Source organism: Denticeps clupeoides, unplaced genomic scaffold, assembly GCF_900700375.1.
Source record: "Denticeps clupeoides unplaced genomic scaffold, fDenClu1.1, whole genome shotgun sequence".
Classification (NCBI taxonomy): Eukaryota; Metazoa; Chordata; class Actinopteri; order Clupeiformes; family Denticipitidae; genus Denticeps; species Denticeps clupeoides.
The window spans coordinates 126,090-152,775 of record NW_021630004.1 but is presented as its reverse complement, the minus strand read 5'-3'; the positions used below and the strand labels follow the sequence as shown (position 1 = coordinate 152,775).

General features: G+C 40.0%; 1 protein-coding gene across 3 annotated transcripts; it reads right to left on the bottom strand.

Moving 5' to 3' along the window:
• Positions 1-633: 633 nt before the first annotated feature.
• slc18a2 (solute carrier family 18 member 2) lies at positions 634-26,049 on the bottom strand. 3 transcript variants are annotated; one of them, XM_028967565.1, is made up of 15 exons: positions 25,736-26,047; positions 25,019-25,355; positions 22,352-22,410; positions 19,549-19,632; positions 13,338-13,430; positions 12,741-12,830; positions 12,501-12,544; positions 11,848-11,908; positions 11,309-11,404; positions 10,223-10,301; positions 8,956-9,007; positions 7,701-7,764; positions 2,527-2,646; positions 2,286-2,419; positions 634-1,798 (listed from the first exon to the last, which is right to left on the bottom strand). In XM_028967565.1, exons 1-15 carry the CDS (start codon positions 26,040-26,042, stop codon positions 1,694-1,696), a joined length of 1,725 nt encoding a protein of 574 aa, XP_028823398.1. In that variant the 5' UTR covers positions 26,043-26,047; the 3' UTR covers positions 634-1,693. The 3 variants fall into 3 exon arrangements, with proteins under 3 accessions (XP_028823398.1, XP_028823399.1, XP_028823400.1); XM_028967566.1 differs by lacking the exons at positions 2,286-2,419; positions 2,527-2,646 and having other exon boundaries at positions 25,736-26,048; XM_028967567.1 differs by lacking the exons at positions 634-1,798; positions 2,286-2,419; positions 2,527-2,646 and adding an exon at positions 5,158-5,817 and having other exon boundaries at positions 25,736-26,049.
• Between the last annotated feature and the right edge of the window lie 637 nt (positions 26,050-26,686).

The window sequence follows — 26,686 nt, the reverse complement described above, 5'->3', positions numbered from 1 at the left end:
AAGTGATTGTCATTGTCATACACAGCACAGCACATGGTGCACACAACGAAATGTGTCCTCTGCTTTTAACCATCACCCTTCGTGAGCAGTGGGCAGCAATGAAAGGCGCAGAAGAGCTGTGAGTGGTCTCAGTGGCACCTCAGTGCAAGGCTTAATGAGCTAATAAATTTGCTGTTGCAAGAAATCAGTATTTGCATGCATGTGGTACCTGCATTCAAATCACGGAAAATAAGGGTACACACAATTTGCACAGCCAGTTTTTCCTCATTTGATTTTATACAAGTAAATACTGCTTCACTTAAAATATTTGTTCTGAAAACCCCCCAGTACTCAGATGTTCATACATACCACTGTTATTTTTTTCAGTGAAAGTAATGTAAATTATTAAGCAAGCTGCTGGGGGGATCCCAAACTTTTTCAAATTACTGTATATCAGCGGACCTGCTCGGTATAGTAATGTAACGTCAAGGCCACTATGCAGCTGGCATGTAATACAAAAATATTTTTTAATCTGTTCATTTGCACACAAAGTGCTGCTGCAGCATGCAGTTGAATAAATGTTCATTTGTGTTCAATATGCTTGGCACCTTAATGTCCTAGTCGCATTTGTATTAAAATTCCAAATATGAAAAATAGTCATCCAATACATTTATTTGCTGAAAATAAAACACCAAACCACCAAAATACAATATTGTTTCAATAATGATATACAACTCCACATATACCCAGTCTTCTATAATATAATATTTAATATTTATATGAAGGGTCCAACCATAAAAACAGGATAAAATAGGATTCAGTCCATAGCAGTGGTTCCCAGAACTTCCCTGGTTAGGTGAAATTTGGTTAATCTGATCCTCTATCCCTAACGTAACTTTTACCAGAATTTTGACCTAACTTTTAGTATTTAATAGTTATTAGTTATAAAGATACTCATGCATAACCATTCATTTCACATATAAAATAAAGTGTGATAGTGTTAACTTCAGTGGGAACAACTGTCAGTGTGCAGCGTTAACTCAACACTTGTGGTTTTAGTATGAAATAAGCTGACTGAAATATGTTCCTGTACTTTAATGTACTTAATCCTGTGCAGACTGCCAGCTCACTGCACTGGGAGGGCACACCTAAATAATACTATAAATAAACTATAATGTGGTAATAAATGATTATGTTTCCAGAGAAATAGACCGCTTTTTAAATATGGAGGGTTCTGTAATGGTATTTTCAGGTCTAGTTTTAGCAGTTACTGTATTTCCTTATTAAACATGATGATCGTAAACACCCAATTTGGGAGACAGACTTCATAATAAGATAAATTTAAAATATTTCCAGTATTGGGCAGCAGTTTTTATCATCCCCATGCTGAAAAATTGACCACCCTAAAATGCCTCAGCAATTTCCCCTGTTAAAGACACACGTAATGATTGGCTGCATTTGCCTAATCCCGTCCTTGTCACTAATATGGGTAAAGATAATGCGCTCAAACTCAAGTACTGTTTCTGTAAGGCTATTGGCATAAATAGTGTCTCTCATGACTAACATAGTAGCCACTGTTATTTGGTCTTGGTTTCTGTACAAGAGCAACAATAAAGATCAACCAATGGCACTTGCACAAGGTCTGTTTTGTGTTTGTTTCTATTTTTTGCTTTTTACAACAAAATAAATTCTCTTGAAGGACACATACATCTTGCTAGTCTTCACTCTCTGTCTCAAATTCATTGCTCATCTGAGGGTAGGTTCCCTGTGTAGAATAGGAGCAGGTCTTCATTGAGCAGTTGGAGTCCATCAGAATGGCCTGGAAACAAAAAACAGCATAACTGAAGCACCTGATGATAATGTTTCTTATTTCTTAACTGTCCCCCTTGCTGTAATGCAATTTAACATCATATATTCATTAGATTCTTTAACCTTTTTTTGTGTCTATTGGACCAAATTGTAATGTTTAATCAAATGTGCATAAGACAAAACTACACTGAGTGCAGTAATCATTGACCATGCACAATACCTTAGTTCATTTTAGATACACAGTTTTCTGTAGCGTAGACCAGGCAGAAAAATTGCAGATCATTGTTTGCTGACAATAAAATGTGAAAGGTTTGTAAAAAGCACATCTGTCTGTGTATCAAGAATAAGAATAACCTAGTGTTTATATAGAACCAAGCAGAAGAGCAGTGTAATGATCAAAGGCGTTCTAAGGATACTGGCATGATGTAGTCATGTGTAGTGCATCCCATTCTTTCATCATTCCCTAATAGCTCTTTTGATCAGTCACAATTTTTTACCATTTTCTCCTCTGTGGCTGGGGGGCTCCTGAGGAAGAAGCAGAGGGGGGCAAACAGGATGTCAATGATTCCGATAATAGTCATGAGCCACGGGAAGCCGATGCTCCGTGCAATTGCTCCTCCAACTGACGGCCCTACAAATAGAAGGGTGGAATTCTGCTTAGCCTCAACACAGAGCTCGAGGGTTTTTTTGGGGGGGCCAGCACTGTTACATTGGGGGGGGGGGTCTTGATCGGCTTACCTAAAGCAAAGCCCATGCAGAAAGCAACGTCGGCAATAGCATACACACTTCCATACACAGAGACATGCCTTAAGTCCACCAGATATCCCATGATGGGCATCATGGATGAGTCCACCATTCCTGAAATTGAAAGACAGGATACAAATTTGAATAGTCTTAGAAGATTTTTTACCTCTCTGATAACCTGCATAATGAAAGAGCCTTGTTGCATTCTTTGTTCATAAACCTTGGATTTGGAACACCTCTCCCAAAGAGGTCCTGGCCTCCAATGGACAACCTGTCCAAGGGTGAAGCCTGGGCCATGATTCAAGTGTACTCGGACCTATCCCTAAAACAAAGAACCCAAGGACCCCACATCATAAACTATTGTTGCCCACAGACTGCTTCGACTGGAAAGCTACATTTTGACGAGATCTCTACTCTCAGGACAGTCACAAGCTTAGAAACATAGAAAACATTCACATTCAGGACCAGCATCTGCTGAGTCCTGAAAACCACCGGCTCAAGTCATTGGCAACTCCATATTTAGAAATGTGAAGATATACCAGAATGGTGATTCACATCGGTGCTAACAATGTCCGGCTATGCCAGTCAGAAATAACTAAAGACCATTTCCTAGAGATGCTTGAATTGGCTAAAACAGGTAGCAGAGCCGAGACCAGGTGGCAGACATACTGGCTAAACCGAGCGTCTACCATTTGCATAGAGCAGCCACCCACCTTCTACACTAATGAAACTGTGTCTGTACCTTGCTGTTATAAAACAAGAAACAGAAATATGCTGTCGCTGTCTGTTCGCCGGGCTGGACGTGGTGTCTGTTTCAGCAACTTATCACCCGTCACTATCATTCGTAAAGAATAACATTCTTAAATGTTAGACCTCTCACACCTAAAGCGCTCAGTTAATGAAATTATTACAGATCAGGGATATGATGTACTGTACCTGACCAAAACAAAACGAATTTGTAGCCTTAAACGAGTCTAGTCCTCCTGGATACAGCTATGTACACCAACCTCGCTTAACTGGAAGAGGAGGTGGCCTCGCAGTAATTTATGATGTTCTCAGTATAATACTGAGAACCTTATTGTCGGCTACTTAAAGCCCTAATTGTAGGCGACTTTAACATCCACTGTGATAAATTAGAAGACTCGCTGAGAACAGCATTCCTGTCTTTATTAGACTCAGTTAGAGGTAACCACCAATTAGGATCTAGAAGCGCTCGATCTTGTACTGACCTTAGTTTTTAATATAGAAGACAGTCACTCTGCCACAATCTGAGATAATCTCAGATCATTTCCTTATTGCTTTAAAAATGTCTTAAACACAATGAAAGCAGCTCCCTGTGCTATAGACACCAAAGGACAATAACACCAAGCACTATTTTTCTATGTTATCATCACTAGCAATTATTTTATGAACTTCTTTAATGCTAAAATTGTTACAAATAGAAATAAGATTTAAAGTGTAACAAACAGTTCCATTGACATTACTACGGAAAAAAAATCTTCCGATAGCAAACCACTGATTTGAACACTTCAACCACCTTAAAGAGACTGAATTAATGAAAATACTTTATCAAATCAATGTACTTGTGTATTAGAGCCGCTTCCTGTTTCCTTACACGAGTAGCACCCAATGTTATAAATCCTATCTTTAAAATGATTCATTTGTCACTTAGCACCAGCCACATACAAACTTTGTTAAAGGTAGCAGTCAATTACAGCATTTTCAGGCAGCTTTATCCAGAGCAACTTACAATCAGTAGTTACAGGGACAAAAAAAAGTGAAAGTGAAGTGATTCATCACCATCACCCTTAGTAAGCAGTGGGCTGCCATGAGTAGCACCTTGGCGGATTGGGATTTGAACCTGCAACCTTCTGATTACGCTTCCTTAAGTGCTAGGCCACCACTGCCCTTTACAGAAGTAAATGATCTAGGTGTCCGCATTGATGCTAATCTCTCATTCAATTCACACGTAGATAATGTCACTAGAATAGCATTCTTTCACCTTAGAAATATTGCGAAAATAAGAAATATCATTTCAATGCATGATGCAGAAAAGTTGGTCCATGCATTTATTACATCAAGGTTAGATTACTGCAATGCATTACTGTCTGGATGCTCTAGTAGGTGCATGAGTAAACTCCAGCTAGTACAGAATGCTGCAGCCAGAGTTCGAACTAGAACCAGGAAATATGACCACATCACCCCAGTCTTACAATCACTGCACTGGTTACCCATCACATTTAGGATTGACTACAAAATCCTACTTTTAACCTATAAAGCTCTAAATGGTCTCGCCCCACAGTACCTGAGTGAACTTTTGGTTCTTTATGAACCGCCACACCCCCTTCGATCAATGGGTGCGGGGTCACTACTGGTACCAAAGGTGCAGAAGGTCACAGCTGGGAGCAGATCCTTCTCATATAGAGCTCTGGCTTTCTTTTAGTGTCAATTATTAAGTCCACTGTCTGCCGCTGCTTCTGTTTGTTTTTCTCCGAGACACGGAATCAAGCGTCCAGACTACTGGCAGACCCCAGTGAAGAGACCAGCAAATAAATCCTGGTTCCTGACAACTGCTAAACGAGGACATACCATGAAACAAACCAGAGGGTCACCACAGCCACCACCACCGTCACAACTACAGCTTCAGGGATCTTCATGTGGACCAGTAGTAGGGCTGTGCAATATGGACAAAATAATCATTTTGCGATTTTTTTGAACGAATATTGCGATTTTGGCAAGAAGTGCATAAAACATTTCACAATGAAATAACTTAGTATTGTGTTTAATGAACAAAACTGTAGTAAAATTGTCTTTAAAACAGACAACATAAAATAAATAAAGATTAACTAACCTCAATTCCAGTCAAAACAATAAATCAAAACCAAAAAACGGATTTCTCTCTTAAAGGTTTTTTGCAAGAAAGTGCGAGATGGCAGCTGGTGTTTGAATTAGTCTTCGAAGCGCTTGCAAATGCTTGAACAATGGGTACTTGTTCAGTCTGTTTGGTCTGTCTTTGTGTGCTTTTGTTTGTTTCGATGGACTTTGTCAACATGCATTGATCATGCAGTTTTTATGACGCTGTTTTAAGTGTTTAACAGATTTGAAGTATTGCTCCGTTTCATTGGAACAATCATTCCACAAGTCTTGCAAATTACCTTGCTCTGTGTCACATCCTCTCTCCTGAATCCAAAATGCTCCCAAATGACTGACGTTGATTTTCTCTGATTGGTTAACATCTTTCTCCCGCTCAGCTTAGCTGTGATTGCCCGGTGTGCAGCGTCAGCTCTGATTGGTTAACATATTAAAATCATGTGCACAAGAACGTATTCTGCATAAAAATCTAAAAAAATTAATGGACTAACCAGTAGCATCATAATGTACATGCAATGTAGACCGTGACACTGGACCAAAACCGACTCTGCACTCAGTATCTTCAAACATGGACAGATGCTCTGTACTACACATTGGACTCTTTCTACCACTACACCTTGGACAAATTTTTCTTCAAATCATCACCAATCCTGCAGGCTCAGTCTACCCTGGAATGGTGTCCTTCTCTGTATCACTCCTTCCCAAGGTTTCTTCCTTCCTTTTGTTTTTTTTTTTTTTTTGTGTTTTTCCTTGTGTGCAGAAGGCTCAAGTGTGGGGGGTGTCAACTGTTGTTGCTGCAGGAGAACTTTAGGTTTGCCATGTTTCCCGTTAAACTACTGCGTGGTCAAGACTAGACCAAACCAGAACAGTGGGAAAACATTTGTCAAAAACCTGAAGCATAGCCAGCAATTTGGAATGTTCTCAAAAAGAAGGAAAACATTTATTCTGAGCAACAAGCATCAAACTGGTCATCCCAGGAAATCCAAGGACAAATTGTGAGAGCATTAAAGCAAACACATAAACCACAGTTCCTCATACTTGAGGATGCTCCAAAGGTTCTCAATAGGATTAAGGTGAAAGGAAGATGGGGGTCATGGCATGAGTTTCTGTCCTTTCATGCCCATAGCAGCCAATGATGCCGAGGTATTCCTAGCAGCACAAGATGCCATGCATGAAGATGATTTTGTCATGAAAAGAACAATTCTTGTTTCTTTACTAAGAGGTCAATAAATACATGACTCTCCACCCCTTGCTGATGTTGCAGCCTTGTTGGGACATGGTGGCCGTCCACCAACCGTTCACCACTCCATCCATCTGGACCAGCTATTGTTGTATGGCACTCATCAGTGAACAAGACAAATAGTGGCTCTTATGTACTCACTCTACACACATGACTACTGACGACTCTGACGTCACCGTGAAGCTAGCTGACCACACTACGGTGGTGGGTCTCATCACCAACGGTATACAGGTGATTAGTAGACAGGATTGAAATCAGATACAATAATCAGCCACCTTAACCTCGACATGACCAAGGAACTAATAATGGACTTCAGGAAGAACAGCGGAGAACATTAACAATGCTGTGAGCAGTTTTTGTTTTCTTTGAGTGCACATCACAAAGGACCTCAACTGGACAGTTCACCGACAAGACAAAACCGTGAAGAAGACACAGCAGTGATTCTTTTGTCTCAGGAGACTAGTTGTCTCAGGTTTGTCATGAGCCTTCAGGAATTCCTTAACTAGATCACCACCTGGTATAGAAGCAGCACTGACTACATCATCTGCATCATGATATCTACATCAAGCAGTGCCTGAGGAAACTGAGAAGTCACCAGTCACAAACCGGTCAACCTTCTACAATCAGGCAGACAGTACTGCAGCATCCGGACATCATTGGATTTGCCAGTTCAGTCAGCAGATCTTTACCCAAATAAACATGCATTTCACCTCCTAAAGAGAGGACTGAAGAGAGTAACAGATCAAAATAGAAAACATTACAATTGAAGCATTACAATTGGTAGATTCAATGAATTGTATGTTGAATTTAGTCTTTTCCAATACTTTTAAGTAACTGAATAACTTGGTGGTTTGAAATGAAATGTGTTGTTTAACATATTTAGCTGTAAATACCTGTGAATAAAACTGGAGACTTTGATATTTCTTTTCATATTCATTTTTGATCTCATTAAAACAATGAATTGCTGATCTTGGTTTTAATAACCCTGGATAAAAGCAGCTACATAAAGTCCCTAATAGCTGTACTAATTGACTTTATGAAATAAAAAAAGGCTTACCAATTGCAAAACCGACGCCAAAGTTTGGTAGAATCAACCCATAGATGTCTTTGGCTAAAGGAACCTGTTATAAAGAAAAGTTAAAATGTTTAGGGTCCTTCAGAAATGTCCTTGTTTGTCAATAAAATAAATTTTAAATATTCACCAACAAATGAAATGAAAGAAAGTGAAATGAATGTCCTTGTGAAACACTGCAGCACAGCACACGGTGACAACAAAATGTGTCCTCTGTTTTAAACCATCCTTGCTGAGCAGTGGGCAGCCATGACAGCCGCCTGGGGGGAGGTCTGTGGGGATGGTTCTGTGCTCAGTGGCACCTCAGCGGTACCTTGGCAGATCGGGATTCAGATTTGTTTTGCTAGGCCAACCACCGGCAAAAAAATAAGTCAGAATATCAATCAAACCCACCACATACTTCTCGATTTATTGATTACTATGGTACTGTGATTGAAATTAACCTTTAAAAGTGACAAACTTGCATTGGTGAAGGCAGCATTACTTTGGAAATTAAGACACATTGATTAATTAAAAATTATTTTTTAACAGTCATTGCAGATACCATAGTCATTAAAAAAATGTCTGGACAGTACCTGATAATTAAGATGTGCCCTCCACCTCTTGAATGGCATATATAAAATATGTACAAATGAATGTATGGTAAATTATTACCTGAATTATCACTGCAAAAATGATTGTTTGCTTATACAAAGAATATTTGGAAGAAGAGAATATATGGCTAGATGCTATAGCTTTTCACTCCTAGGCCAAGGATGCTGGCCACTGAACTCACACGAAAGCTCCAGAATGGCACTGCAGTGGTAATTTGATCAAATGTTTATCAGAAATTATTGGACTTCCTGCTTAAGAGGAAGCAGTGCTTCTGGGCTGATGTTTAGTAGCTGCTTTTCTGTTGTAAATCAATCATGGTTGCTTCTACTGGGCCTTTAGTCTCCATAATGCTGTACATTCTGAAAACATAACTCAAACATCAGGCACCTTCACTGTCTTGCTTCCAAACACCGAATTACTGCTTGCAATGATCAAATGACAAAGTATCTGTACATGGTAATGATGTACCACATGCCCTGCATATGCATTTAGGAATATAGTTGAGGTTAGGGTGCATGGAGCTGCATTTTGTTGCATAGACCTTAATGTTTAAATGCAGGGCCACTGTCATAAAATGAAGGGTTAAAAAATAAACATAAAACATAAAACAGTTTCAATTAACATTTAGCAAAGACAAAGTACTCACACACAGAATGCTGATCCCCACAAGAATCATTCCAATTAGAGAGCACAGCCACCTGGATTAGAGGACAAGATAATATTTATAACTCAATTTGCATAAAATACTGAATATGTTTTATATCTAAATGTGATCACTATGAATCAACTTGATCTGTAGTCTTGCCACAATGTGGTAACACATCAAAATGATCATGTTACTCATTGTGATTATTTAACACATTAAAATAAATGTAGGAAGTTAATGATATGGCTGCAAAATTCATCCTAGCCAGACACAATTCATGCAAAATGTTGGCAGTGAAGAGTTCTAGAGATGATTCAAAGAAAGCATCTGATCACTCCCTGTTTTTGCTATAATACATATGCTAGAGAAATGAAATGGGTTCATTTTGTAATATTTGTTTAAAAAAATGCAACTTGCATAATGTGATTACTTTCGAACTGGATATCATCAAACTGGTGTAAATAACGTCTGATGTGTAAACTCGTTTAATAGCCACTACACTGAGAAAAAGGGACGTGAAAAAGGGAAATAACTGACAAAACTGATTTAAAAAACAACAAAAGTCAGAAGTAAAAAAAGTGGAAAAACTGACAAACTGACGTTTTTTTTTTTTTGACTTTGTAATTTTTTTCACTTTTTCGCTTCTGACTTTTGTTATTTTTTGTATTTTTTTTTTAACCTTTTCACTTCTGACTTGTTTTTTTTTGGACTTTGTAATTTTTTTCACTTTTTCACTTCTGACTTATGTTTTTTTTTACTTTGAATATACTAATTTAAATAATAATACATAATAAATCCATACCAGGCATAATCCCTTAAGATTTTATCATATAGTGGGGTTTTGTTTCCTCCTTTTTTGTATTTATATTATTAGGACCAGCACCTTATGAAGAAGCCCACAGTGACAATACAGTGAGAATAAAAAGAAAATCCTCCCTATCTAATCTGTTGCTAAATGACAGGAAATATAGAACTACATTTACACAAATCAGTAATTGAGATCACTTTCAAAGGAAATGAAGCTGAACGTTTAAAAGTTTGCAACATAATTTTTAGAACACAAAACACCACATTATATGAATGTGTCGATCACACAGTTCCAACAGGAAAGATCAGTCAATATCATAACATAAAATATTTAGCGTTAACTAAAAAAGCATGAAAAGCACAAATCTCATTTGGATACTGAGAAAGGCAACACAAACAGAGAGTAGAAGGCCAAGATAAGAAAATATGAATAGAAAGAAAAAATAATTTCCCTCCATACCTTCCCATTTTGTGTGCCAGAACAGCAAATATGTGAGTGCCAATGAGGTATGACACGCTAGCTGGAATGAAGGCAACACCTAAAAGAGAGAAAAGGAGGGAAGGAAGATAGACCAAGATTGAGAGTGTTCAGATAGCATTATCAGTCTCCATCACACAGACTCTGAACGTTTTCCAGACACTCTAATGAAGCTCATGCTTTCCTTTCATCTGAGACTGACACCCTAATATCCTGTCATTCCTCCATCTCTCCCTGCCATCTCTCCTTCATTTATAACTCTCCACTCCCCTGCTCTCCACCCCTCTCCAGCTCCCAGCTTGGTTATCTGTCCTCTTTTTGAACGATAAAAAGGCTTTAGAAACAGTACTCCATGCTAATCCAAATATAAAACCAAGCTAATCCAATCAGTTTTGTTTAACATCACCATAATGAATCAAATTGTCATGTATGTTTAAACTTAATATCCAAACTGCAATTTTGAATACAACAAAGGTTTTTACAAAAGTTCTCATTTTGGAGAATAAGATAATATGTTACACAGTCTTCGTTTATCTTTGTACATTTATAACCAAATCCTTTGTGCCTCCCTTAACTGTGAGCACTAGGTAGACTGGGGTAGTGGTGACCTAGTGGGTAATGAAGCAGGTAATAAAATCCCGAGGTGCCACTGAGGTGCCACTGAGCAAAGCACCGTCCCCACACACTGCTCCCCGGGCGCATGTCATGGCTGCCCACTGCTCACTAAGGGTGATGGTTAAATGCAGAGGACACATTTCGTTGTGTGCACCGTGTGCTGTGCGTCCGTGTGCTGTGCTTCCGTGTTTCAGAATGACAATCACTTCATTTTCACTTTAAATATGTAGCCTCACACTTGACTTTAGTATTCAGGTATTATATATGTAGTCTCCAGAATACATAATCACAGTCTACATTTAATGGAAGAACAACTAACCAAACTGGAAAGTGCTTGTTTTTGTCTAAATTTAATGTCAGCTGATTTTAGTACACTGATATTGAAAACTGAAAAATACAGTCTCATGACTTAGACTTAGCTCAGAGGGCCACAGACACAAGGCATCACTGTACCTAGCTGCCATTTCTTGGCACACATAGTTTCCATCATCCAAATGGGCAGAGCTGGCTCCAGCATAGCAATTCCCATGTTAGCAAAGCAAATGGCACCTGGAAAAGAGCATAGACAGAAGAGAATAAAATCAAGCCCTTGGTCTGTTCTTTGTCTTTTTACCTCTTTTCTCGCTCTTCCCCCTTTCCTTAGTCTTTTACTACGTAATACCCTTATTAGCCAGACTGTTTTCTGATGGAAGGGAAATTGGAGTGGCTGAATGTTTCTGTGACACAAATATGCTCCCTTCCAGCTCTTCAGCTACAGCTCTGGTTGTGATACACGAATGGTTGTTTTTACAATATGTTGAGCATTTACAGTAGTATGCTTGTGTGTAATAATTTTATTTAAGAATTGTACATTAATTGTTAAATATACTGTACAGAAAACACTGACGTGATTTTTTTCTGAACAGTTTTCATTTCAATAATCCCCAACTTATCCGAACAGATAAAGATGCAGCTTTTTACCTATGTGTCTTTTTAATGGCCCCTTATCTTACCTGCAGCTATAAGGATATATGGATCCCTCATGAGGGTCACAAGAGAAGTGCCTTTCTGACTCTATAAAAACGAAAATGCACAAAATGATATTCTTCAACCCATTTTGTTTATTCACCCTATATTCAGTATGAGAATATAGATGAAAACAGAACTGAACTGGTCATTCTTACAATCATGCCACATGATTACATTATGGAGAACAATTTGATATGGTGTAACTATTCAAAAGAAAATGCTGATGGCTGATGCTTTTTCAGTTTTCAGACCTACTGGAAGTTGTCAGGATTCAACAGACAGCATGTAATTACACCCCCCCCCCCCCCCTCCCTCTAATTACAGCAGATCTGCTTCATCCTGCACTCATTTTCAGGCTTTGTTAAAATAAGTATCATGTCAAAACAAAGAAAGAGGCAAATCCCATTTTAGCCTCCATTAACTCTCTCATATTAGCGGATTAATGGTGGATGATGCCTCATTCAAACAGAAATGACAGTTAATAAAATATTACCACTCTGGTTAATGATTAATTACTCAAATGGTCATGCATAAAAAAATAATCATTTCTGAATGCAGACTACTTGTTTGATTCAGGGCTGGAAATGGATAGACTGAATAAATATACAATAGAGCATGCTTGCAGCCTCACACTCACCTCTGGTGCCACTTTGGATGGTTGCAGAACAAACAACTGCAATGCTGTTGAGAATCATAATAATGAATTTCCCTTTGGGATGCATAAAGTTAACATCTGTCTGTCTGTCAAATATCCTTCAAATATCTATCAAATATTTTTTTTGATGTTAAATTAGCAGTATTATCCAAGTTACTTGGATAATACTGTGTCACACTAGAAATAAAGCAACAATTATAAACAGTTAAGTTACAAACTTACCCCCATCGAGAATAGCTAAAACTGCCAAAATGAGGAAAGGTGCAGTCTTTCCTACAAACTCATACATCACACTGCCAAATGGAGGTCCAACTGTCCAAAAACAGACATTACAGCATTTGTATTTGTTTTGCAATCTTTAGAAATGCTAATGGTTTTCAATTCCCTTCAAATGATACGTTTCTATGTATGTTCTCTATGTTTTTGAGATATTACGGAACTGCATTTGAAATGACAAAACATATTTCTTAAAAATATACATATATTTAACCCACAAAACGGAATAAACCTACTGATTTCTCTTAATATAGCTTAGCTCATTCAGCTGCTCCTGTTAGGGGCACCACAGAGGATCAACCAATCTTGTTGTCCATTTAATTGTTTTGGCAAAAATTTTACGCCAGGATGCCATTCCTGAGGCAACCCTCCCCATTTACATGGGCCTTCGCTCATTCACAGGAAATCAGAAAGAAGCAGAACTGGATTGATCATGTTGTATGCATTCACAAGCCTACTTGCTCACAGTTAATAAAAACCAAATTAGAGCTTGTCTTTTTAAACTTTTACTCAATAGTTAATAAGAAAGGCTAGGACACATACCCAAAACTCCCATTGCAAGTCCACCCAACGCAATGCCAATGGCATTTCCCCTTTCCTCATCATCAGTGTACACACTTGCCAGCATCCCCATCCCTGGAGTAAAAAGAAAAACACTTCTTTTATGCATATATACAGACAGTGAGGCAAAACATTTGGCAGCCACTGATTATGCAAGTTGATGAGAGAGACCTGTCATTTTTTTACACCTCAGCTATGAGAGTATAAGGACAAGTATGATTTTTAGTACAGTGTACTAAAATTGTGGTTTATTGTGGCTTTAATGTGTAATTTTAATTTACTGGTTAAATAAATTATTTTTAGGTAAATTTTTTACATAATGCCATTACTCTGGCACTGATAACTATTAAAATGATCATATGTGTACTTTTACGACATTTATCAGATGCCCTTCTCCAGAAATACTTACACCCACTAGTGATAAGGACAGTCATCCTGGTGACACTCAGGGTTAAGTGTCTTGCTCGAGGTCTGTGGCTTCAGACCACCTTTAGATTTTTGGCACAGTCTTTGCAAGCTGAATCTGTGAAAATTGTAAAACTGAATGCTAATACTGAGTCTGAGTTTCTGAGCGATCACAAATATTTTGCTGGGTGGTAGTTGCCTAGTGGGTAACACACTTGCCAATGAACCATGTTCAAATTCCACTTACTACCATTGTGTCCCTGAGCAAGACAATTAACCCTGAGTTGCTCCTGGGGGGGACTGTCCCTGTAACTACTGATAAATGTAAATATTTTTAAGCAAATTGGTTTATAAATATGATCTTCTCCTCTAATCCAGATGGCTTGCTATCTAGTTGGAATGCTTATTTTGGGAATCAACCTTCTCTGTTTGAGTACTTTGTCTTTGCTAAATGTTAATAATAAGAGTAAGTTGCATTAAACATTATATCATTCAGTGTTTGATATGTGTTATAAGATTTTTTGAGCAACGTCTGTGTCACGGAACCAGCGCGGGACCAGAACGTGAGCACTTGTTTGAAGAAACGAGAAGCCCCAGTGCGATTGGACCCAAGGAGTCAGGTAAGTTTCCTCCAGCTTAATATGAGAACAAGAGCCGGTGTGAGCCGCAACACCACATGGATGTTGTCATTTGCGTTTTTGGTTGAATTGGGGAAGGAACAGGATGAAGGGGGAGAGTTGAGGAGATGAATAGGATCAATATTACTGGGTTGAGGTGGAGAAGGAGTCTATGATCCGTTCGACCGTATAAGCGGGTCCCCCGTCAACGATCCGTGACAGTGGTGGATCCGGAGCCGGTGGATGAAGGGATGATGTTACGAAGAGTTTCAGTCTGTTGACATGGAACACTGGATGGGCATGGATACTGGGTGGCAGTTGAAAATGGTAGGTGAGGGGATTCATCTGGCTGAGGATACGAAACAGCCCGATGTACTGAGGGGACAGTTTGTGTCACTCGTTCCAGAGACAAAGATTTTGAGTGGACAGCCACACTCTGTCCCACTTGGAAGTGCAGTCGGTGTGGGTGTCGTCGATCATACTGGGCAGACGTCCGGCGGGTGGATGTGACGAGGGTGGATGTGACAACTGTGCTGTTCTCCAGGCGTTTCAACAGCCACGGATCATCTGAAGGGCCGACGGGCCCCACCTGCGGGCACCTGGTGGGCGAAGATGGCCTCAAAAGGGTTGTGACCTGTGGCAGAGGAAACCTGCAGGTTATGGGCCCGCTCCGCCCAAAGGAGGTAACCTGGCCAGGTGCGCTGATGGTATAAAGCGAAGCACCACAGGTGTTGGTTGGTTCTCTCCATCTGGCCGTTGGTCTGAGGGCGGTAGCCAGAAGAGAGACTGCAGGTGGAACCGATGAGGTGGCAGAATGCCTTCCACACAAATTGGGCTCCCCGGTCGTAGACCTGGGGGAACCCGTGAAGGTGGACAAAGTGCTGGGGCACGAGGTCAGCAGTTGTGGCAGAGGAAGGTAGGCTTGGCCAGGCGACCAAGTGGGCCACCTCGGAGAAGCAATCTACTATGGTCAGGATGATGGTGATGAAGTCTAAGGTGATGTGGGTCCAGGGATGATGAGTAATTGGAAGTGGATGCAGGGGACCAACAGGTGGAGTGTTTGGAGTCTTGTCCTGGGCACAGACATCACAGGCATCCACGTAGGCCTGTACATCGACGATGGCCTCCAGAATGCCCGGCGAATGAACGTGATGGTCTGAGCTCACAGTCCCCCACCCCGTAACGCTGCTGCGTCGGAGGGAGCTTTCGTGAGAAGAAGCAACACGGGTGCAGTTTCTGGTCTAGGCTGTGTTGAGAGAGGGCAGCACCAGCACCAACCTCTGACGTGTCCACTTCAACAACAAACAGGTCTGGATGTTGGAGGACAGGGGCGGTGGTGTCATGTGAAAAGAGCGTGTTGAGGGTTTGGTGACACCAGTCAGTGGGATGGATGCCATCCCTCCTAATTAGTGCAGGCCTCCCCTCAAAGGATTTTCAATTATTAAAAAAGCCAGTATTGTTTTGTGGACACCACACAGTCATCCAACTATTCAGCAATAAAATTCTACTATCCATTTCATTGTCACATTGTCTTGGGATTGGACCAGAGCAGATTACAGACCTATTAAAGCTCACAGACAACTGAAACGCTATTGCTTCTTACTTTAAACACAGGGAGTGAAATAAAAACAAGCTTATGTCCACATCATCAAAAACTTAATTTTTTTCAAGGAAATTAGGATGTCTACAATTTGCATTTGCCTGCCCTCAAAGGGTTCAGGTAGTGTAGAAGTAGTGTCACCAGTCCAGCCTCTGAGTTTGTGTGGGTGGGGAACCCTGGCCAAAGGCCTCAGCTCTTGTGCCAGCTGGACTGTAAGGAGGTGGTGACATCGGTTGACACCGGTTCTACGATCAGTCTAGTCAAACTAAACAGAATACCTCTGAAGAACCTCCACCCATCTGGAGACTTTTACGGGCCAGGTAACAGAAATGCAAGGCCAACAGATGGACCTCCACCTGTGAACATTGTTTCTTTGTAGCAGATGTTAATGATGACTGTATCTTGGGTTTTGATGCCAGCTTGCAGTAGAGGTGTGCTAGGCAAGGGGAGAATGCATTGGCATGAGGAGGCCTGCCCAGCTAACAGAACCACAAGAAGCTTGTGCTTGAGGAGCTTGACGTGGAAGAGATGGCTGGATTGAAGACCCTTTTATGTGAGTGTTTGAGGGGGCATCATTCAGCCTTCCCAGAGCCCCTGGGCTTCACTGGTGGTCCTTGACAAAAAAAATAGGTGGCTCAATGCGCTTCTCTGTGGACTTCAGGCATTTGAATGCAGTGACAAAAAAGGATTCATACCCACTGCCCTGAATTGACAAAGCCCTGGACAGCCTGTCCTGGTCCACTTAGTTCAGTTTGCTTCATCTGGGGTCTAACTCCTGGCAGGTGCCATTTGGCCTGTGTAACAGCCCGGCTACATTCGAGAGGCTGATTTAAAGTGCATTGTGTACCTGGATGACCTCCTGGTGCATTCAACCAACACTGGGACAGCACTGGCAAATCTAAGGTTGATGTTTCAGCAAATTGAGCAGGTGAAACTCTTGCTGAACCCAAGAAGTGTAAGCTGCTGTTCCTGGAAACTGAATTCCTCAGACTTGTAGTGAGGCCTGGGAAGGTGGAGGTGGTGACCTGGGGAGGGGTTTCATCCTGGACATGGATGCGAGCGAAGCAGGGCTGGGCGCAGTGTTGTCCCAGCAGTAAATGAATCACTCTTTTTCTTCAGCATGATGAGGGGGAGCAAGTAATCATCTACTTCAGCTGCTCCCTATGCCACCCTGAGCCTGGTGGGAGCTGCTGGGGCTGATGGAGGGGGTCAGGCACTTTAGGCCCTACCTACTTGGTGTGGAATTCTAGCTGCAGATGGACCATATTTGGAAGAAGGACAAAGAGTGAGTTGACTGCCATCACCATTCCGGAGCATTGGGCCCATGGCAGCCAGACAGGGGGCAGCAGACCCAGCAAGAGGACCCTGCCACCCGGTCGGTGCTGGAATGGAAAAAGACCTAACCCTCAAGAGCTGGCCCCGCATGGCAAAGCCACAAAAGGCCTGGAGGAAATATGAGATTCCCTGCGGCTGAAAGAGGATGTGCTCTTCCGCAGCTGGGGTTCATGAGGTGCTGCAGCTGGTGGTGGCTAGGGGAATGCACACCCTGGTTCTCCATCTGGTCAAAGATGAAAATGATGTTCACAAATAAAAATGTGACTGACCTGGGGTCTCATTTATAAATGTGTAAAACTCAAACAGGTGTGTGTAGGGTGGTGCTTGAGAAAGAAGGAAGCGCATGGGTCAGAGTTTAAGTAAATATGCGCACATTTTCTGTGTACACAATGGTTATAAATAAGGCCCCTGGTGTGTGGGCGGCCTCCTGATGACATGCTGCTCAGCACCCCAAGCATGGATTACATGATGGCTGTGCAGCTGTGTTCGGGGGCGGTACATGAGTTAGCCTGTGAACATCTGGGGCAGGCTGGAGCGCAAGTTCAGCCGGTGGTGCACATCTGGGTGTACAACAAAGTCCACCAGTCAAGTCCAAGGGGCATTGGATTAGGTGAGACTGTTGTGGGGGTTGCAGTGGAAGGACAATCATGCGCAGGGGGTCAGGCCAAGGTTACCCAGAGAATATTTCTGAAGGTTTGAGTTGGTAATTTCAGGATAAAACTAATAAAATTACATTTTGATGCAAGAAAATACAATATTGAGGTGATTTTTTGCTATTAACCAAACACCATTATACAAATAAGTTCTTTAAAAAAACATACAATGTGGATTCCTGGATTTTTTTTACATTCTGTCTCTATAATGAAAATTACAGACCTCTCTCATCTTATCAAGTGGGACAAAAAACTATTTGGCAGCCACCAATTGTATTTTGTATATATTAGTGGTGGGCCGTTATCGGCGTTAACATGCTGCATTAACGTGAGACTCTTATCGGGCGATAAAAAAAATATTGCCGTTAATCTATTCACAAAGTTGGGTTGGGAGTTGGGTCTATACTACGCAAGCTATTGTGCTGGAGTTAAATGGTTACACTAGATTTATAAGTATACTTCTTCTTTCTTGTGTCTTTTATTTTCTTACTTTCTAAAGACTTTTATTTTGTTTTTGAGACCCGGTTCAGGTCTCTTGGACACATGGCATGAGCTGTGAGAGTTGCGTGGGGTTTGTGTGCAAAAAGTTAATTCTTTCATTTTAATTTATGTACATATTAGGAATATTTTGCATGTGTGTTATTTTGTGAATATTTTTTTATGTTCTTTTAATACTGTATATTGTAGAGAGAGGTGCAGAAAGACGCGATGTTCTTGCTTTTTGTACACAATACACTTTGCACAGAAAATCTCTTGGGTGTCATCTCATCATTTGTGGTTCAAGAAACGAAATCAAATTACACAACGCAGAAGAAGAAGCGCTACACTATGATGACTTTCACCTTGATAATTTAGCGCGGATGTATACCTAGCCGAATTGCACTGTAGGGGGCGAGAACGAGTCTTCGAACTGTGAAATTACCACATCAAACGTGACGCGGTAACATGGATGCAGATATTTAACTGAATAAACAGTTGGTAAACACTAGTACATCTTACAGAACATAATTTATTTTCATCACCAATTATAATAGTAGAGCAGCTTTCTCAAGCAGTTTGTGATTCATTTTGCAAACAGGAGATGAGCCCCTGGTCTAATGCGCCACCTGGATTGATAAACCCGTTCTCAAAGACTTACTTCTAGTCATTATTTGGGTAGCACACATATTCTGAATGCCTTCGGCAGAATTCAAATGAGCCATTTTAATGTAGATTAATCTAGATTAATCTAAAATATTGATTAATCTAGATTAATTACAAGATTACAGTGAGATTAGTCTAGATTAAGAAAATTAATCTATGCACACCTCTAGTATATATACACCAACATAACCCAAAAAATCAAGCGCATTGTTGCTTCATTTTTCAGCATGGCAGAAAATGTTTACACTTATCTCATCATTAAAGATGACTAAAATGAAAAACATATTAAAAGTTCATGATGTCTAAATATTCATATTTTTGGATTGGTATTGCATTATGTGAACCAAATGATATGTCTTATATATCACAATTGCATCTGAAACACTGAAATTCAAGGCACCTGGGCATTGGTTTAAGAAACTGAAGGGAGATGACCTTACCAGCTACCGAGGAACACGAGGACCCCACACCCTGGAATGATCTGGCCAAAAACAGCAGAGTGTAGCTCTTTGAAAACGCAAACACTAAAACAGAAAGGTATTGTAAGAAAGGGGACAAAAACAGGAAAAAAATATAAAAAGACAAACTAGGGTCAGGATCTGAAATATTTGGTATTATGGACCTATAGAACTATGGATCTAACTGCTAACTGAACCTGGTGAATTTACTTCCTCCAATCCTTAAAATGCGTACATTTAATTTTTTTAGACTGATCTGCAAGAACATTAACAACCTGCTTAATATTTTAGGTGCTCCTCATGCCAGGAAAACAGTTCCTATAAGTCATGTAAGATGTGCAGTGAGCTGAACTAAGAGGTTAGTACTTTCCCTTACCACCTTAAAATCTACAGATGAATGACCTTTTGATGAATGACTCATTTCAACGGCTTTGCTTCCATTCTTGTCAAACACACATTCACAATGATTGCTTAGGCTGTCTGTAGCTGTCATCAGAGTAAATTTACTGAAACATGCTATTGTATTTAAGTTTGTAACTAGGCTGCTAGTGCTACATGGTCTGAGGCATTTACAGTCCCTGCCAAAAGTCTTGTCACTTATCTATTTTTTCAGAAACACTTGCTATTAACCTGACTTTTAATTAATTCATTGGTGTTAGAAATAGCTCATATGAAAAGCTAAAACCTACGAAATGATGTTTAATGCATTGAAATGAATTAGTTTCACTGAAAAAATATTTCTCATTAAATAAAAAAAAAGTCAAATTTTGGCAAGACAAAAGTTTTGTTGCAAATTTGCTGCAAATACCAAAATATGTCAGCAAATTAAGTAGTGGTGCTGCGAGATCAAAATGTAATATCTTGTATGAGCTTGAAGGACTGCATCCATTCGGTTTGGCAAGGATTCATACAATTTATTGATGAAGTCATCAGGAATAGCAAAGAAAGCAGTCTTGCATGCCTCCCATCAATATGCTTTGGTTTTGTCTTCCATGCTTCCTCTTTCATCCTACCTCAATGTTCATGTCTGGTGACTGGGCTGGCCAATCCTGGAGCACCTTGATCTTCTTCACCACCAGACTTCATTGTTTTCTGGGTGAATCTCAGATCCATGTTGGCTCCAATATGTCTCCTGCAATATTTGCGGTGACTGTGGTGTAATTCAACAGAAGATTCATCTGAAAAGTCCACCTTCTGTCACTTTTCCAGCATCCATCCTTTTAGCAGGCTGTGGGCCTTGGAAAATGCAACACATTTTATTAATTGTCTTTTGTTTAGTGGAGGCTTCTGATTCCACCATGGAGGCCATTTCGAGACAGAATCCGACAAACTGTTCTGTTTGACACAGGGACTTCAGGTGACCAGGTCTCGTGGAGCTCTGCTGCAGTGGAAAATGGGCTGGCTTTGGATTTTTGAGACAACAAACGGTCCTTTCGAGCAGTTGTCTTGCGGGGTCTGCCTGTCCTGGGCTTGTCAAAAATGTCTCCAGTCTCTTCAAATCCTTTTTTTATCCTCTGTACTTGACACTGAGACACATTCAAGGTGTCTGCCACATCAGCAGTGGATCTGGTCTTCAGCCTCTTGATAATCAACACTTTAGTCTCAGGTTGAATCTTAGGCATGTTTGCAGAGGTCTAGTTGCAGTTGATGTGGAGGTCTAGTGCACTTTTAACTGTTTCGTTTTGCACTGAAACATTATTACAAAACATTTGGGAATAAAATGAGCCATTTCAAATCTTGAATAGAAAAATATTTCAGCGGCACTTGAGGTCAATTTGTACTCAAGCGACAAGACTTTTTTTCAGGGACTGTACATTTAACCTGCCATTGCAGACCATTTAAAGACTATGGCACTATGCACACTGCAGCGCTAGCAGTATTATTAGTTTATTAGTTAAATGATTATTCAGCTCTAAAAGCAAATACCAAAAAAACACTTCAAAGAGAACTGGGCTTCTCGAAAATAATACAACATTTATTAATAAGCACATCAAATGAATTTCCTGAATAAATTGCCTACAGCACAAATAGATCTATCATACTTATGATTTAAAGTTCCACTGTGTGTACAGCAGCCTGACTGGCTAATTGGATGAAGTCAAACCATTGTTGATCACTCCCTACACTCATGATTTAACCCTATATTTTTTACAAATGGATTTAAGCTTTCAAAACTAGTTTTAATTATATCTGAAAAAGCTTGTATTAGATAAAAAAACAAAAACAAACTTGTCCTGCAACATCCTTCAATTTTGTAAAAAAGTGTGAAGTATACTTTGGGTATTTTAATGAAAAGTTTAGTCAAAAACATTAGAAAATGTGTAGTAATTTTGACATATATTCTGTCTATTGTAATTTACAATAAAAAAGTTCAGTTCTGTCATCAGCAGGTTTTCCTTCTGTTTCGTATCCTCAACATTTTCTGGATTTACATAAATAGATAAAACAAGAAAGAATTGCTTTGTATTTATCTGTATCTTGAGGAGGAGAAATTAACTTTTGGTTATGTGTAATTGTTTCTCTCACCTTGAACATGATCGTTGATCTTGTTTTATTTAACAGAATCAAAAATGGGAGGAGCCTGAGGAGCTCTCACACACTTATTTATCTTGAAAACATCTTTACAGTAGTTCCACACATACAACATAATTAATTAGTATAAAACATTGCAAAAACACCTTAATTTAAAATTTGGATGAAAAAATATATGCATTTTAATGCTCTGTTTATAAAGTATTTAAAGACTCCCTGTACCAATTCAACAAAAAATTAAAACAGCACTTACTTATGGTGGACAGGAACATAATGCAAAACCCAGCAAACAAGGGGATTTGATATCCAATTCTGTAACAAGATAAGTATACAATATTACATATAATTTGGGAACTATTTTCAAACTAGCACTAATTGGAGTGCTATGTGTTTAGAATGGGCTTCATTTGCTAGTGTACAATCAAAAACACAACAATAAAGAACTTTTGGAACTGTTATCTGAAATAAAATTAATTAAATTGTAAGACAGATTGCTTAGTCATTTCAACACAAATTAATTTGTCTTTGACACTAAGCATATTCTTATTCACCACCCCTGCAAGCTTCAACTGATTGGACAGTCCTGCAATTTTACTAGCTGAAAATAAAGGCTGGTATCTACAGATGTATGACCTTTAAGCATGCTAAGATAATTGCACTGCAATATTGACTCTTTGCAGAAACTTGACAATAATTGTCACAAAAGGCCTTTTAAATTATACTTCAATACAACAGAGAAGCAAGTGACAAAAACTGAAAAGTGAAAAACTTTCACTTTTATTTGTGTCATTCTCAAAACCTTTGGCCACAACTGTCGACGTCAACAGGGTAAAAAGGCGCATCGATGTCACAAGGTACTGATTATTGTATTTTCACACTTTGTGTGTGGATAATTTGTCAATTTGTACTGTAATGTTTGTACTATAACTGGTAAGATCATGCCCACATTAGATGTTTGAACATTTTAATATATGTAAGACTTTGTGTGTACTTTTATGCTTCTTCACAGGCTTGTGTGTACATTGCATGTAGCAGTATAATGATGATTGGTGCAAATGTTTGCATGTGTATTAGTGTGTGTGAGCATGTGTACATAGTGACCAAGAGAAGCAGTAGCAGAGCAGCAGTTATATTTTACAGGGACTGTAGTGCTTTGTCCTCCTCAGCTGGAAAGTGACAGGGGGACAATTACGGATATCAGCAGTTTGCTTCAATAGCAGAACACTTTTCAGCTCAGATCAAGTGCCATGCTTCCTGAGGCATTTTATATTTATGTGTGACGGGTAATTTGCCAGATTCCCTGTCAAGACCATGCACAAATATAGCATCATCCGAATGAAACCAAAGAACACAAAAAAGAACACATATGATTCTGAATATGTGAAGGAAAGCATATTTTTAAATGGGAAAAATTATGTGTAGTGTTTGTGTGATGCTGCCTAAAACAGAATATAAATATATACATAAAATCATGTACAAATCCAATGTAAAGTTCGACTTTCCTATAATAACAACCTGAAATACAGATGCCATTTGCACCCATATAGCAAAATCCAATCCTGGTTTCCTCATTACACTTGCACTCCAATCTGAGCAGCAATGTTGGCTATGCTAAGACACGATCCTTTATTAGTCCCACAAGTGGGAAATTTACATTGTCACGCAGACGTGGACTGTACAAGAGCAGCAAAATATAAATAGCATAAGGACTATGCCAACAGTATAATATAAAAAGTTCACTATACTAATAAATAATTAGGAAATAACTGTAAACTATTGTATTTAAAAATATATATGTGTGTGTGTACATATTTAAAGAGAGGTTATATATACACATATTGCAGATAACAAATCATACATACGGTGTATTGGATGTGTGTTTTTGTTGTACAGTGCATTTGGAAAGTGTTCACAATGCATCACTTTTTCCACATTTTGTCATGTTACAGCCTTAAAGGCACCTGAAGGACTCTCAGACCATGATGAGACAAAGATTGAAGAAACCATGCACTGCTCATCACCAGGCCAATACCATCCCTACAGTCAAGCATGGTGGTGGCAGCTTCATGCTGTGTTTTTCAGCTGCAGAAACTGGGAGACTAGTCAGGATAGAGGGAAAGATGACTGCAGCTATGTACAGAGGCATCCTGGATGAAAACCTGCTCCAGAGCGCTCTTGAACTCAGACTGAGGCGACGGTTCATCTTTCAGCAGGACAACGACGCCAAGCACACAGCCAAGATATTAAAGATGTGGCTTCAGGACAACTGAATGTCCTTGAGTGGCCCAGCCAGAGCCCAGACTTGAATCCCATTGAATATCTCTGGAGAGATTTGAAAGTGGCTGTGCACCGACGGTTCCATCCAACTGGCCAAGGATACATGTGCCAAGCTTGAGGCTGTAATTACGCAAAATGTATTACGCAGAGGCAATACTTTTGAATACGTATGTAAGTGAATGCTTATGCATATGTGATTTCCCAGTACTGTTTTCTTTTTAATAACTCAAGTAAAACCTCAAGTAAACTATGTTGTCATTATGGTCATTTTGTTTGTAGAATTATAAGGGAAGAATTATTTATTCCACTTTGAAATAAGGCTGTAATAAAATGTGGAAAATGTGATATGCTGAGAAATCTTTTTTTGGATGCCCTGTATATGTGTTAGCGCATTGTGCCCTCCCCCGATGTGGCGTCACGACTGCCAGCCAGTCATGACATAATGTAACAGACACACAGGGGTGTACACACATAGTGAGCCACCTCCCTCAAGCTATAAGAGGATCCATATACTGGATGCTATAGATACAATAATAATTTATCTAAAGAATACTTTGCTAAAAATATAAATTATAATACATTTATTATAATATACCATTGAAAAAAAAAAGAAGAAATCCCAAACACATGCTGAGATACCCACCGATTAGTAAGAGGTCCGATGAATGGATTTGTGATGAGCTGTACAGTGGCTTTGGAAGCAAACAGGAGTCCCACTTTCACATTTTCGTTGAGGAGCTGCTTGCTGTTGTTAGGACAGTCCAGCTCGGAGGTACTGGTAAAGACATTAGAAGTGGTAGGAAGCAGGGGTTGCGGGATGGAGGGCAAAGCACCCCCTGTGGTCAAGCGGGTGGAGTTATCATACAGGGAAACAATGGTCTGGAAAGAGCTGGAAGGAGGTTGGGTAGGTGCAGTGACGCTCTCAGCCGCAGTACTGGCATTGTCGTCCATTGCATACAGGTAACTAGGGATGATGGGAACTGCCATTGAAAAAAACGCAAAACTTTTGATCATTCACACACATACACATATAAGATGTTTACTGATGCACTTTTTATTCTGTACTTTTGTCATTTTCCTTCCTAGCCTGAATCTATATATGTATACTACCATAACTACCAACATAATGAAATGAATGAATTTGAAAATAGATTTTAAAGAAGACATAATTGGAATTTGTTGGAATGGAGCATGACAGTCTGCTCAAGAGACATAAAAGCAACTAGCAAATATTCTGGCACACGACAGAAAAAGAAATTCAACACAGTTCGTTCAATAAACCTAATTCTGCAAATGTTGAGCAAAGATGACTGGTGCTTGTGGGTGGAAGTAACTGTGGAGTAACAGGTGCGCGACTCACCGACCACCGTCAGCAGCATGTTGTCCAGCAGAAGCGCGATGAAGACGATGAGCAGGATCAGCCTCCTCGACTGCCTCCCTTCCCTCAGCCATGCTAGCAGCCTGGCCAGCGCTCCCATCTTGGTGGCCGGGAGGCGACAACGATCACCAGGCGCCACCGACCCACGGCGGAGACTCGGAGGAAAGTGGGGAGCCGTGGAGAGACTCGCTTCCAAATGGTACCGTGATGTCGCGGCGCCAAAGGACGTGGGGCGTTTTACTTTCTTGACGGCTTTTGACGTCACGCAACGCTTATCTGTCATGGACATCAGCAGAGACAGCGCTGCGCGACAGCGAACGCACAGAAACAGACTGTAGGAACACAATTCAATTACTTTCAGCGCTCTTTGTGTGTTTGTGGGAAGAGACAGACGTGTGTGTGTGTGTGTGTGCTAATATGACGATTTAAGGGATTTCCTAATAATGCTGATATATATTACGCATTATGTCATTCTGTATTATTATTATTACGTCCCTTTCACGAACCAGAAAAGTCGCAGGAGAAATCGTGACAGACCCCTCACCCACTGGACACGGACTTTTCGACCTGCTGCTCTCTGTCAGACAATACAGAAGGCTGCAGACACACTTTCTTCTCTTTCTTTATATGGGATTTAGTCTACACTGCTGTTCCTTTTTACTGTACCATCGACCGGAATCGAATTCTTTCTACGTGTTCGCTCACAGACTTGGCCAATAAACGCGATTCTGATTGTGAAATACATGCAGCCTTTAACGTCACAATTCCACAAACGGGCAATCGCGCCATCTAGCGGCCAGTTGTAGACTTGCTTCTTTATTTCTGTCGCTCGTTCACAATCTTTTTTGTCAAAAGATAAAACCACTCCTACCATTCTACCTAGATAACCAATGTTATCCACTTTACTTTGCAGTATAGCAAAGATTACTACTG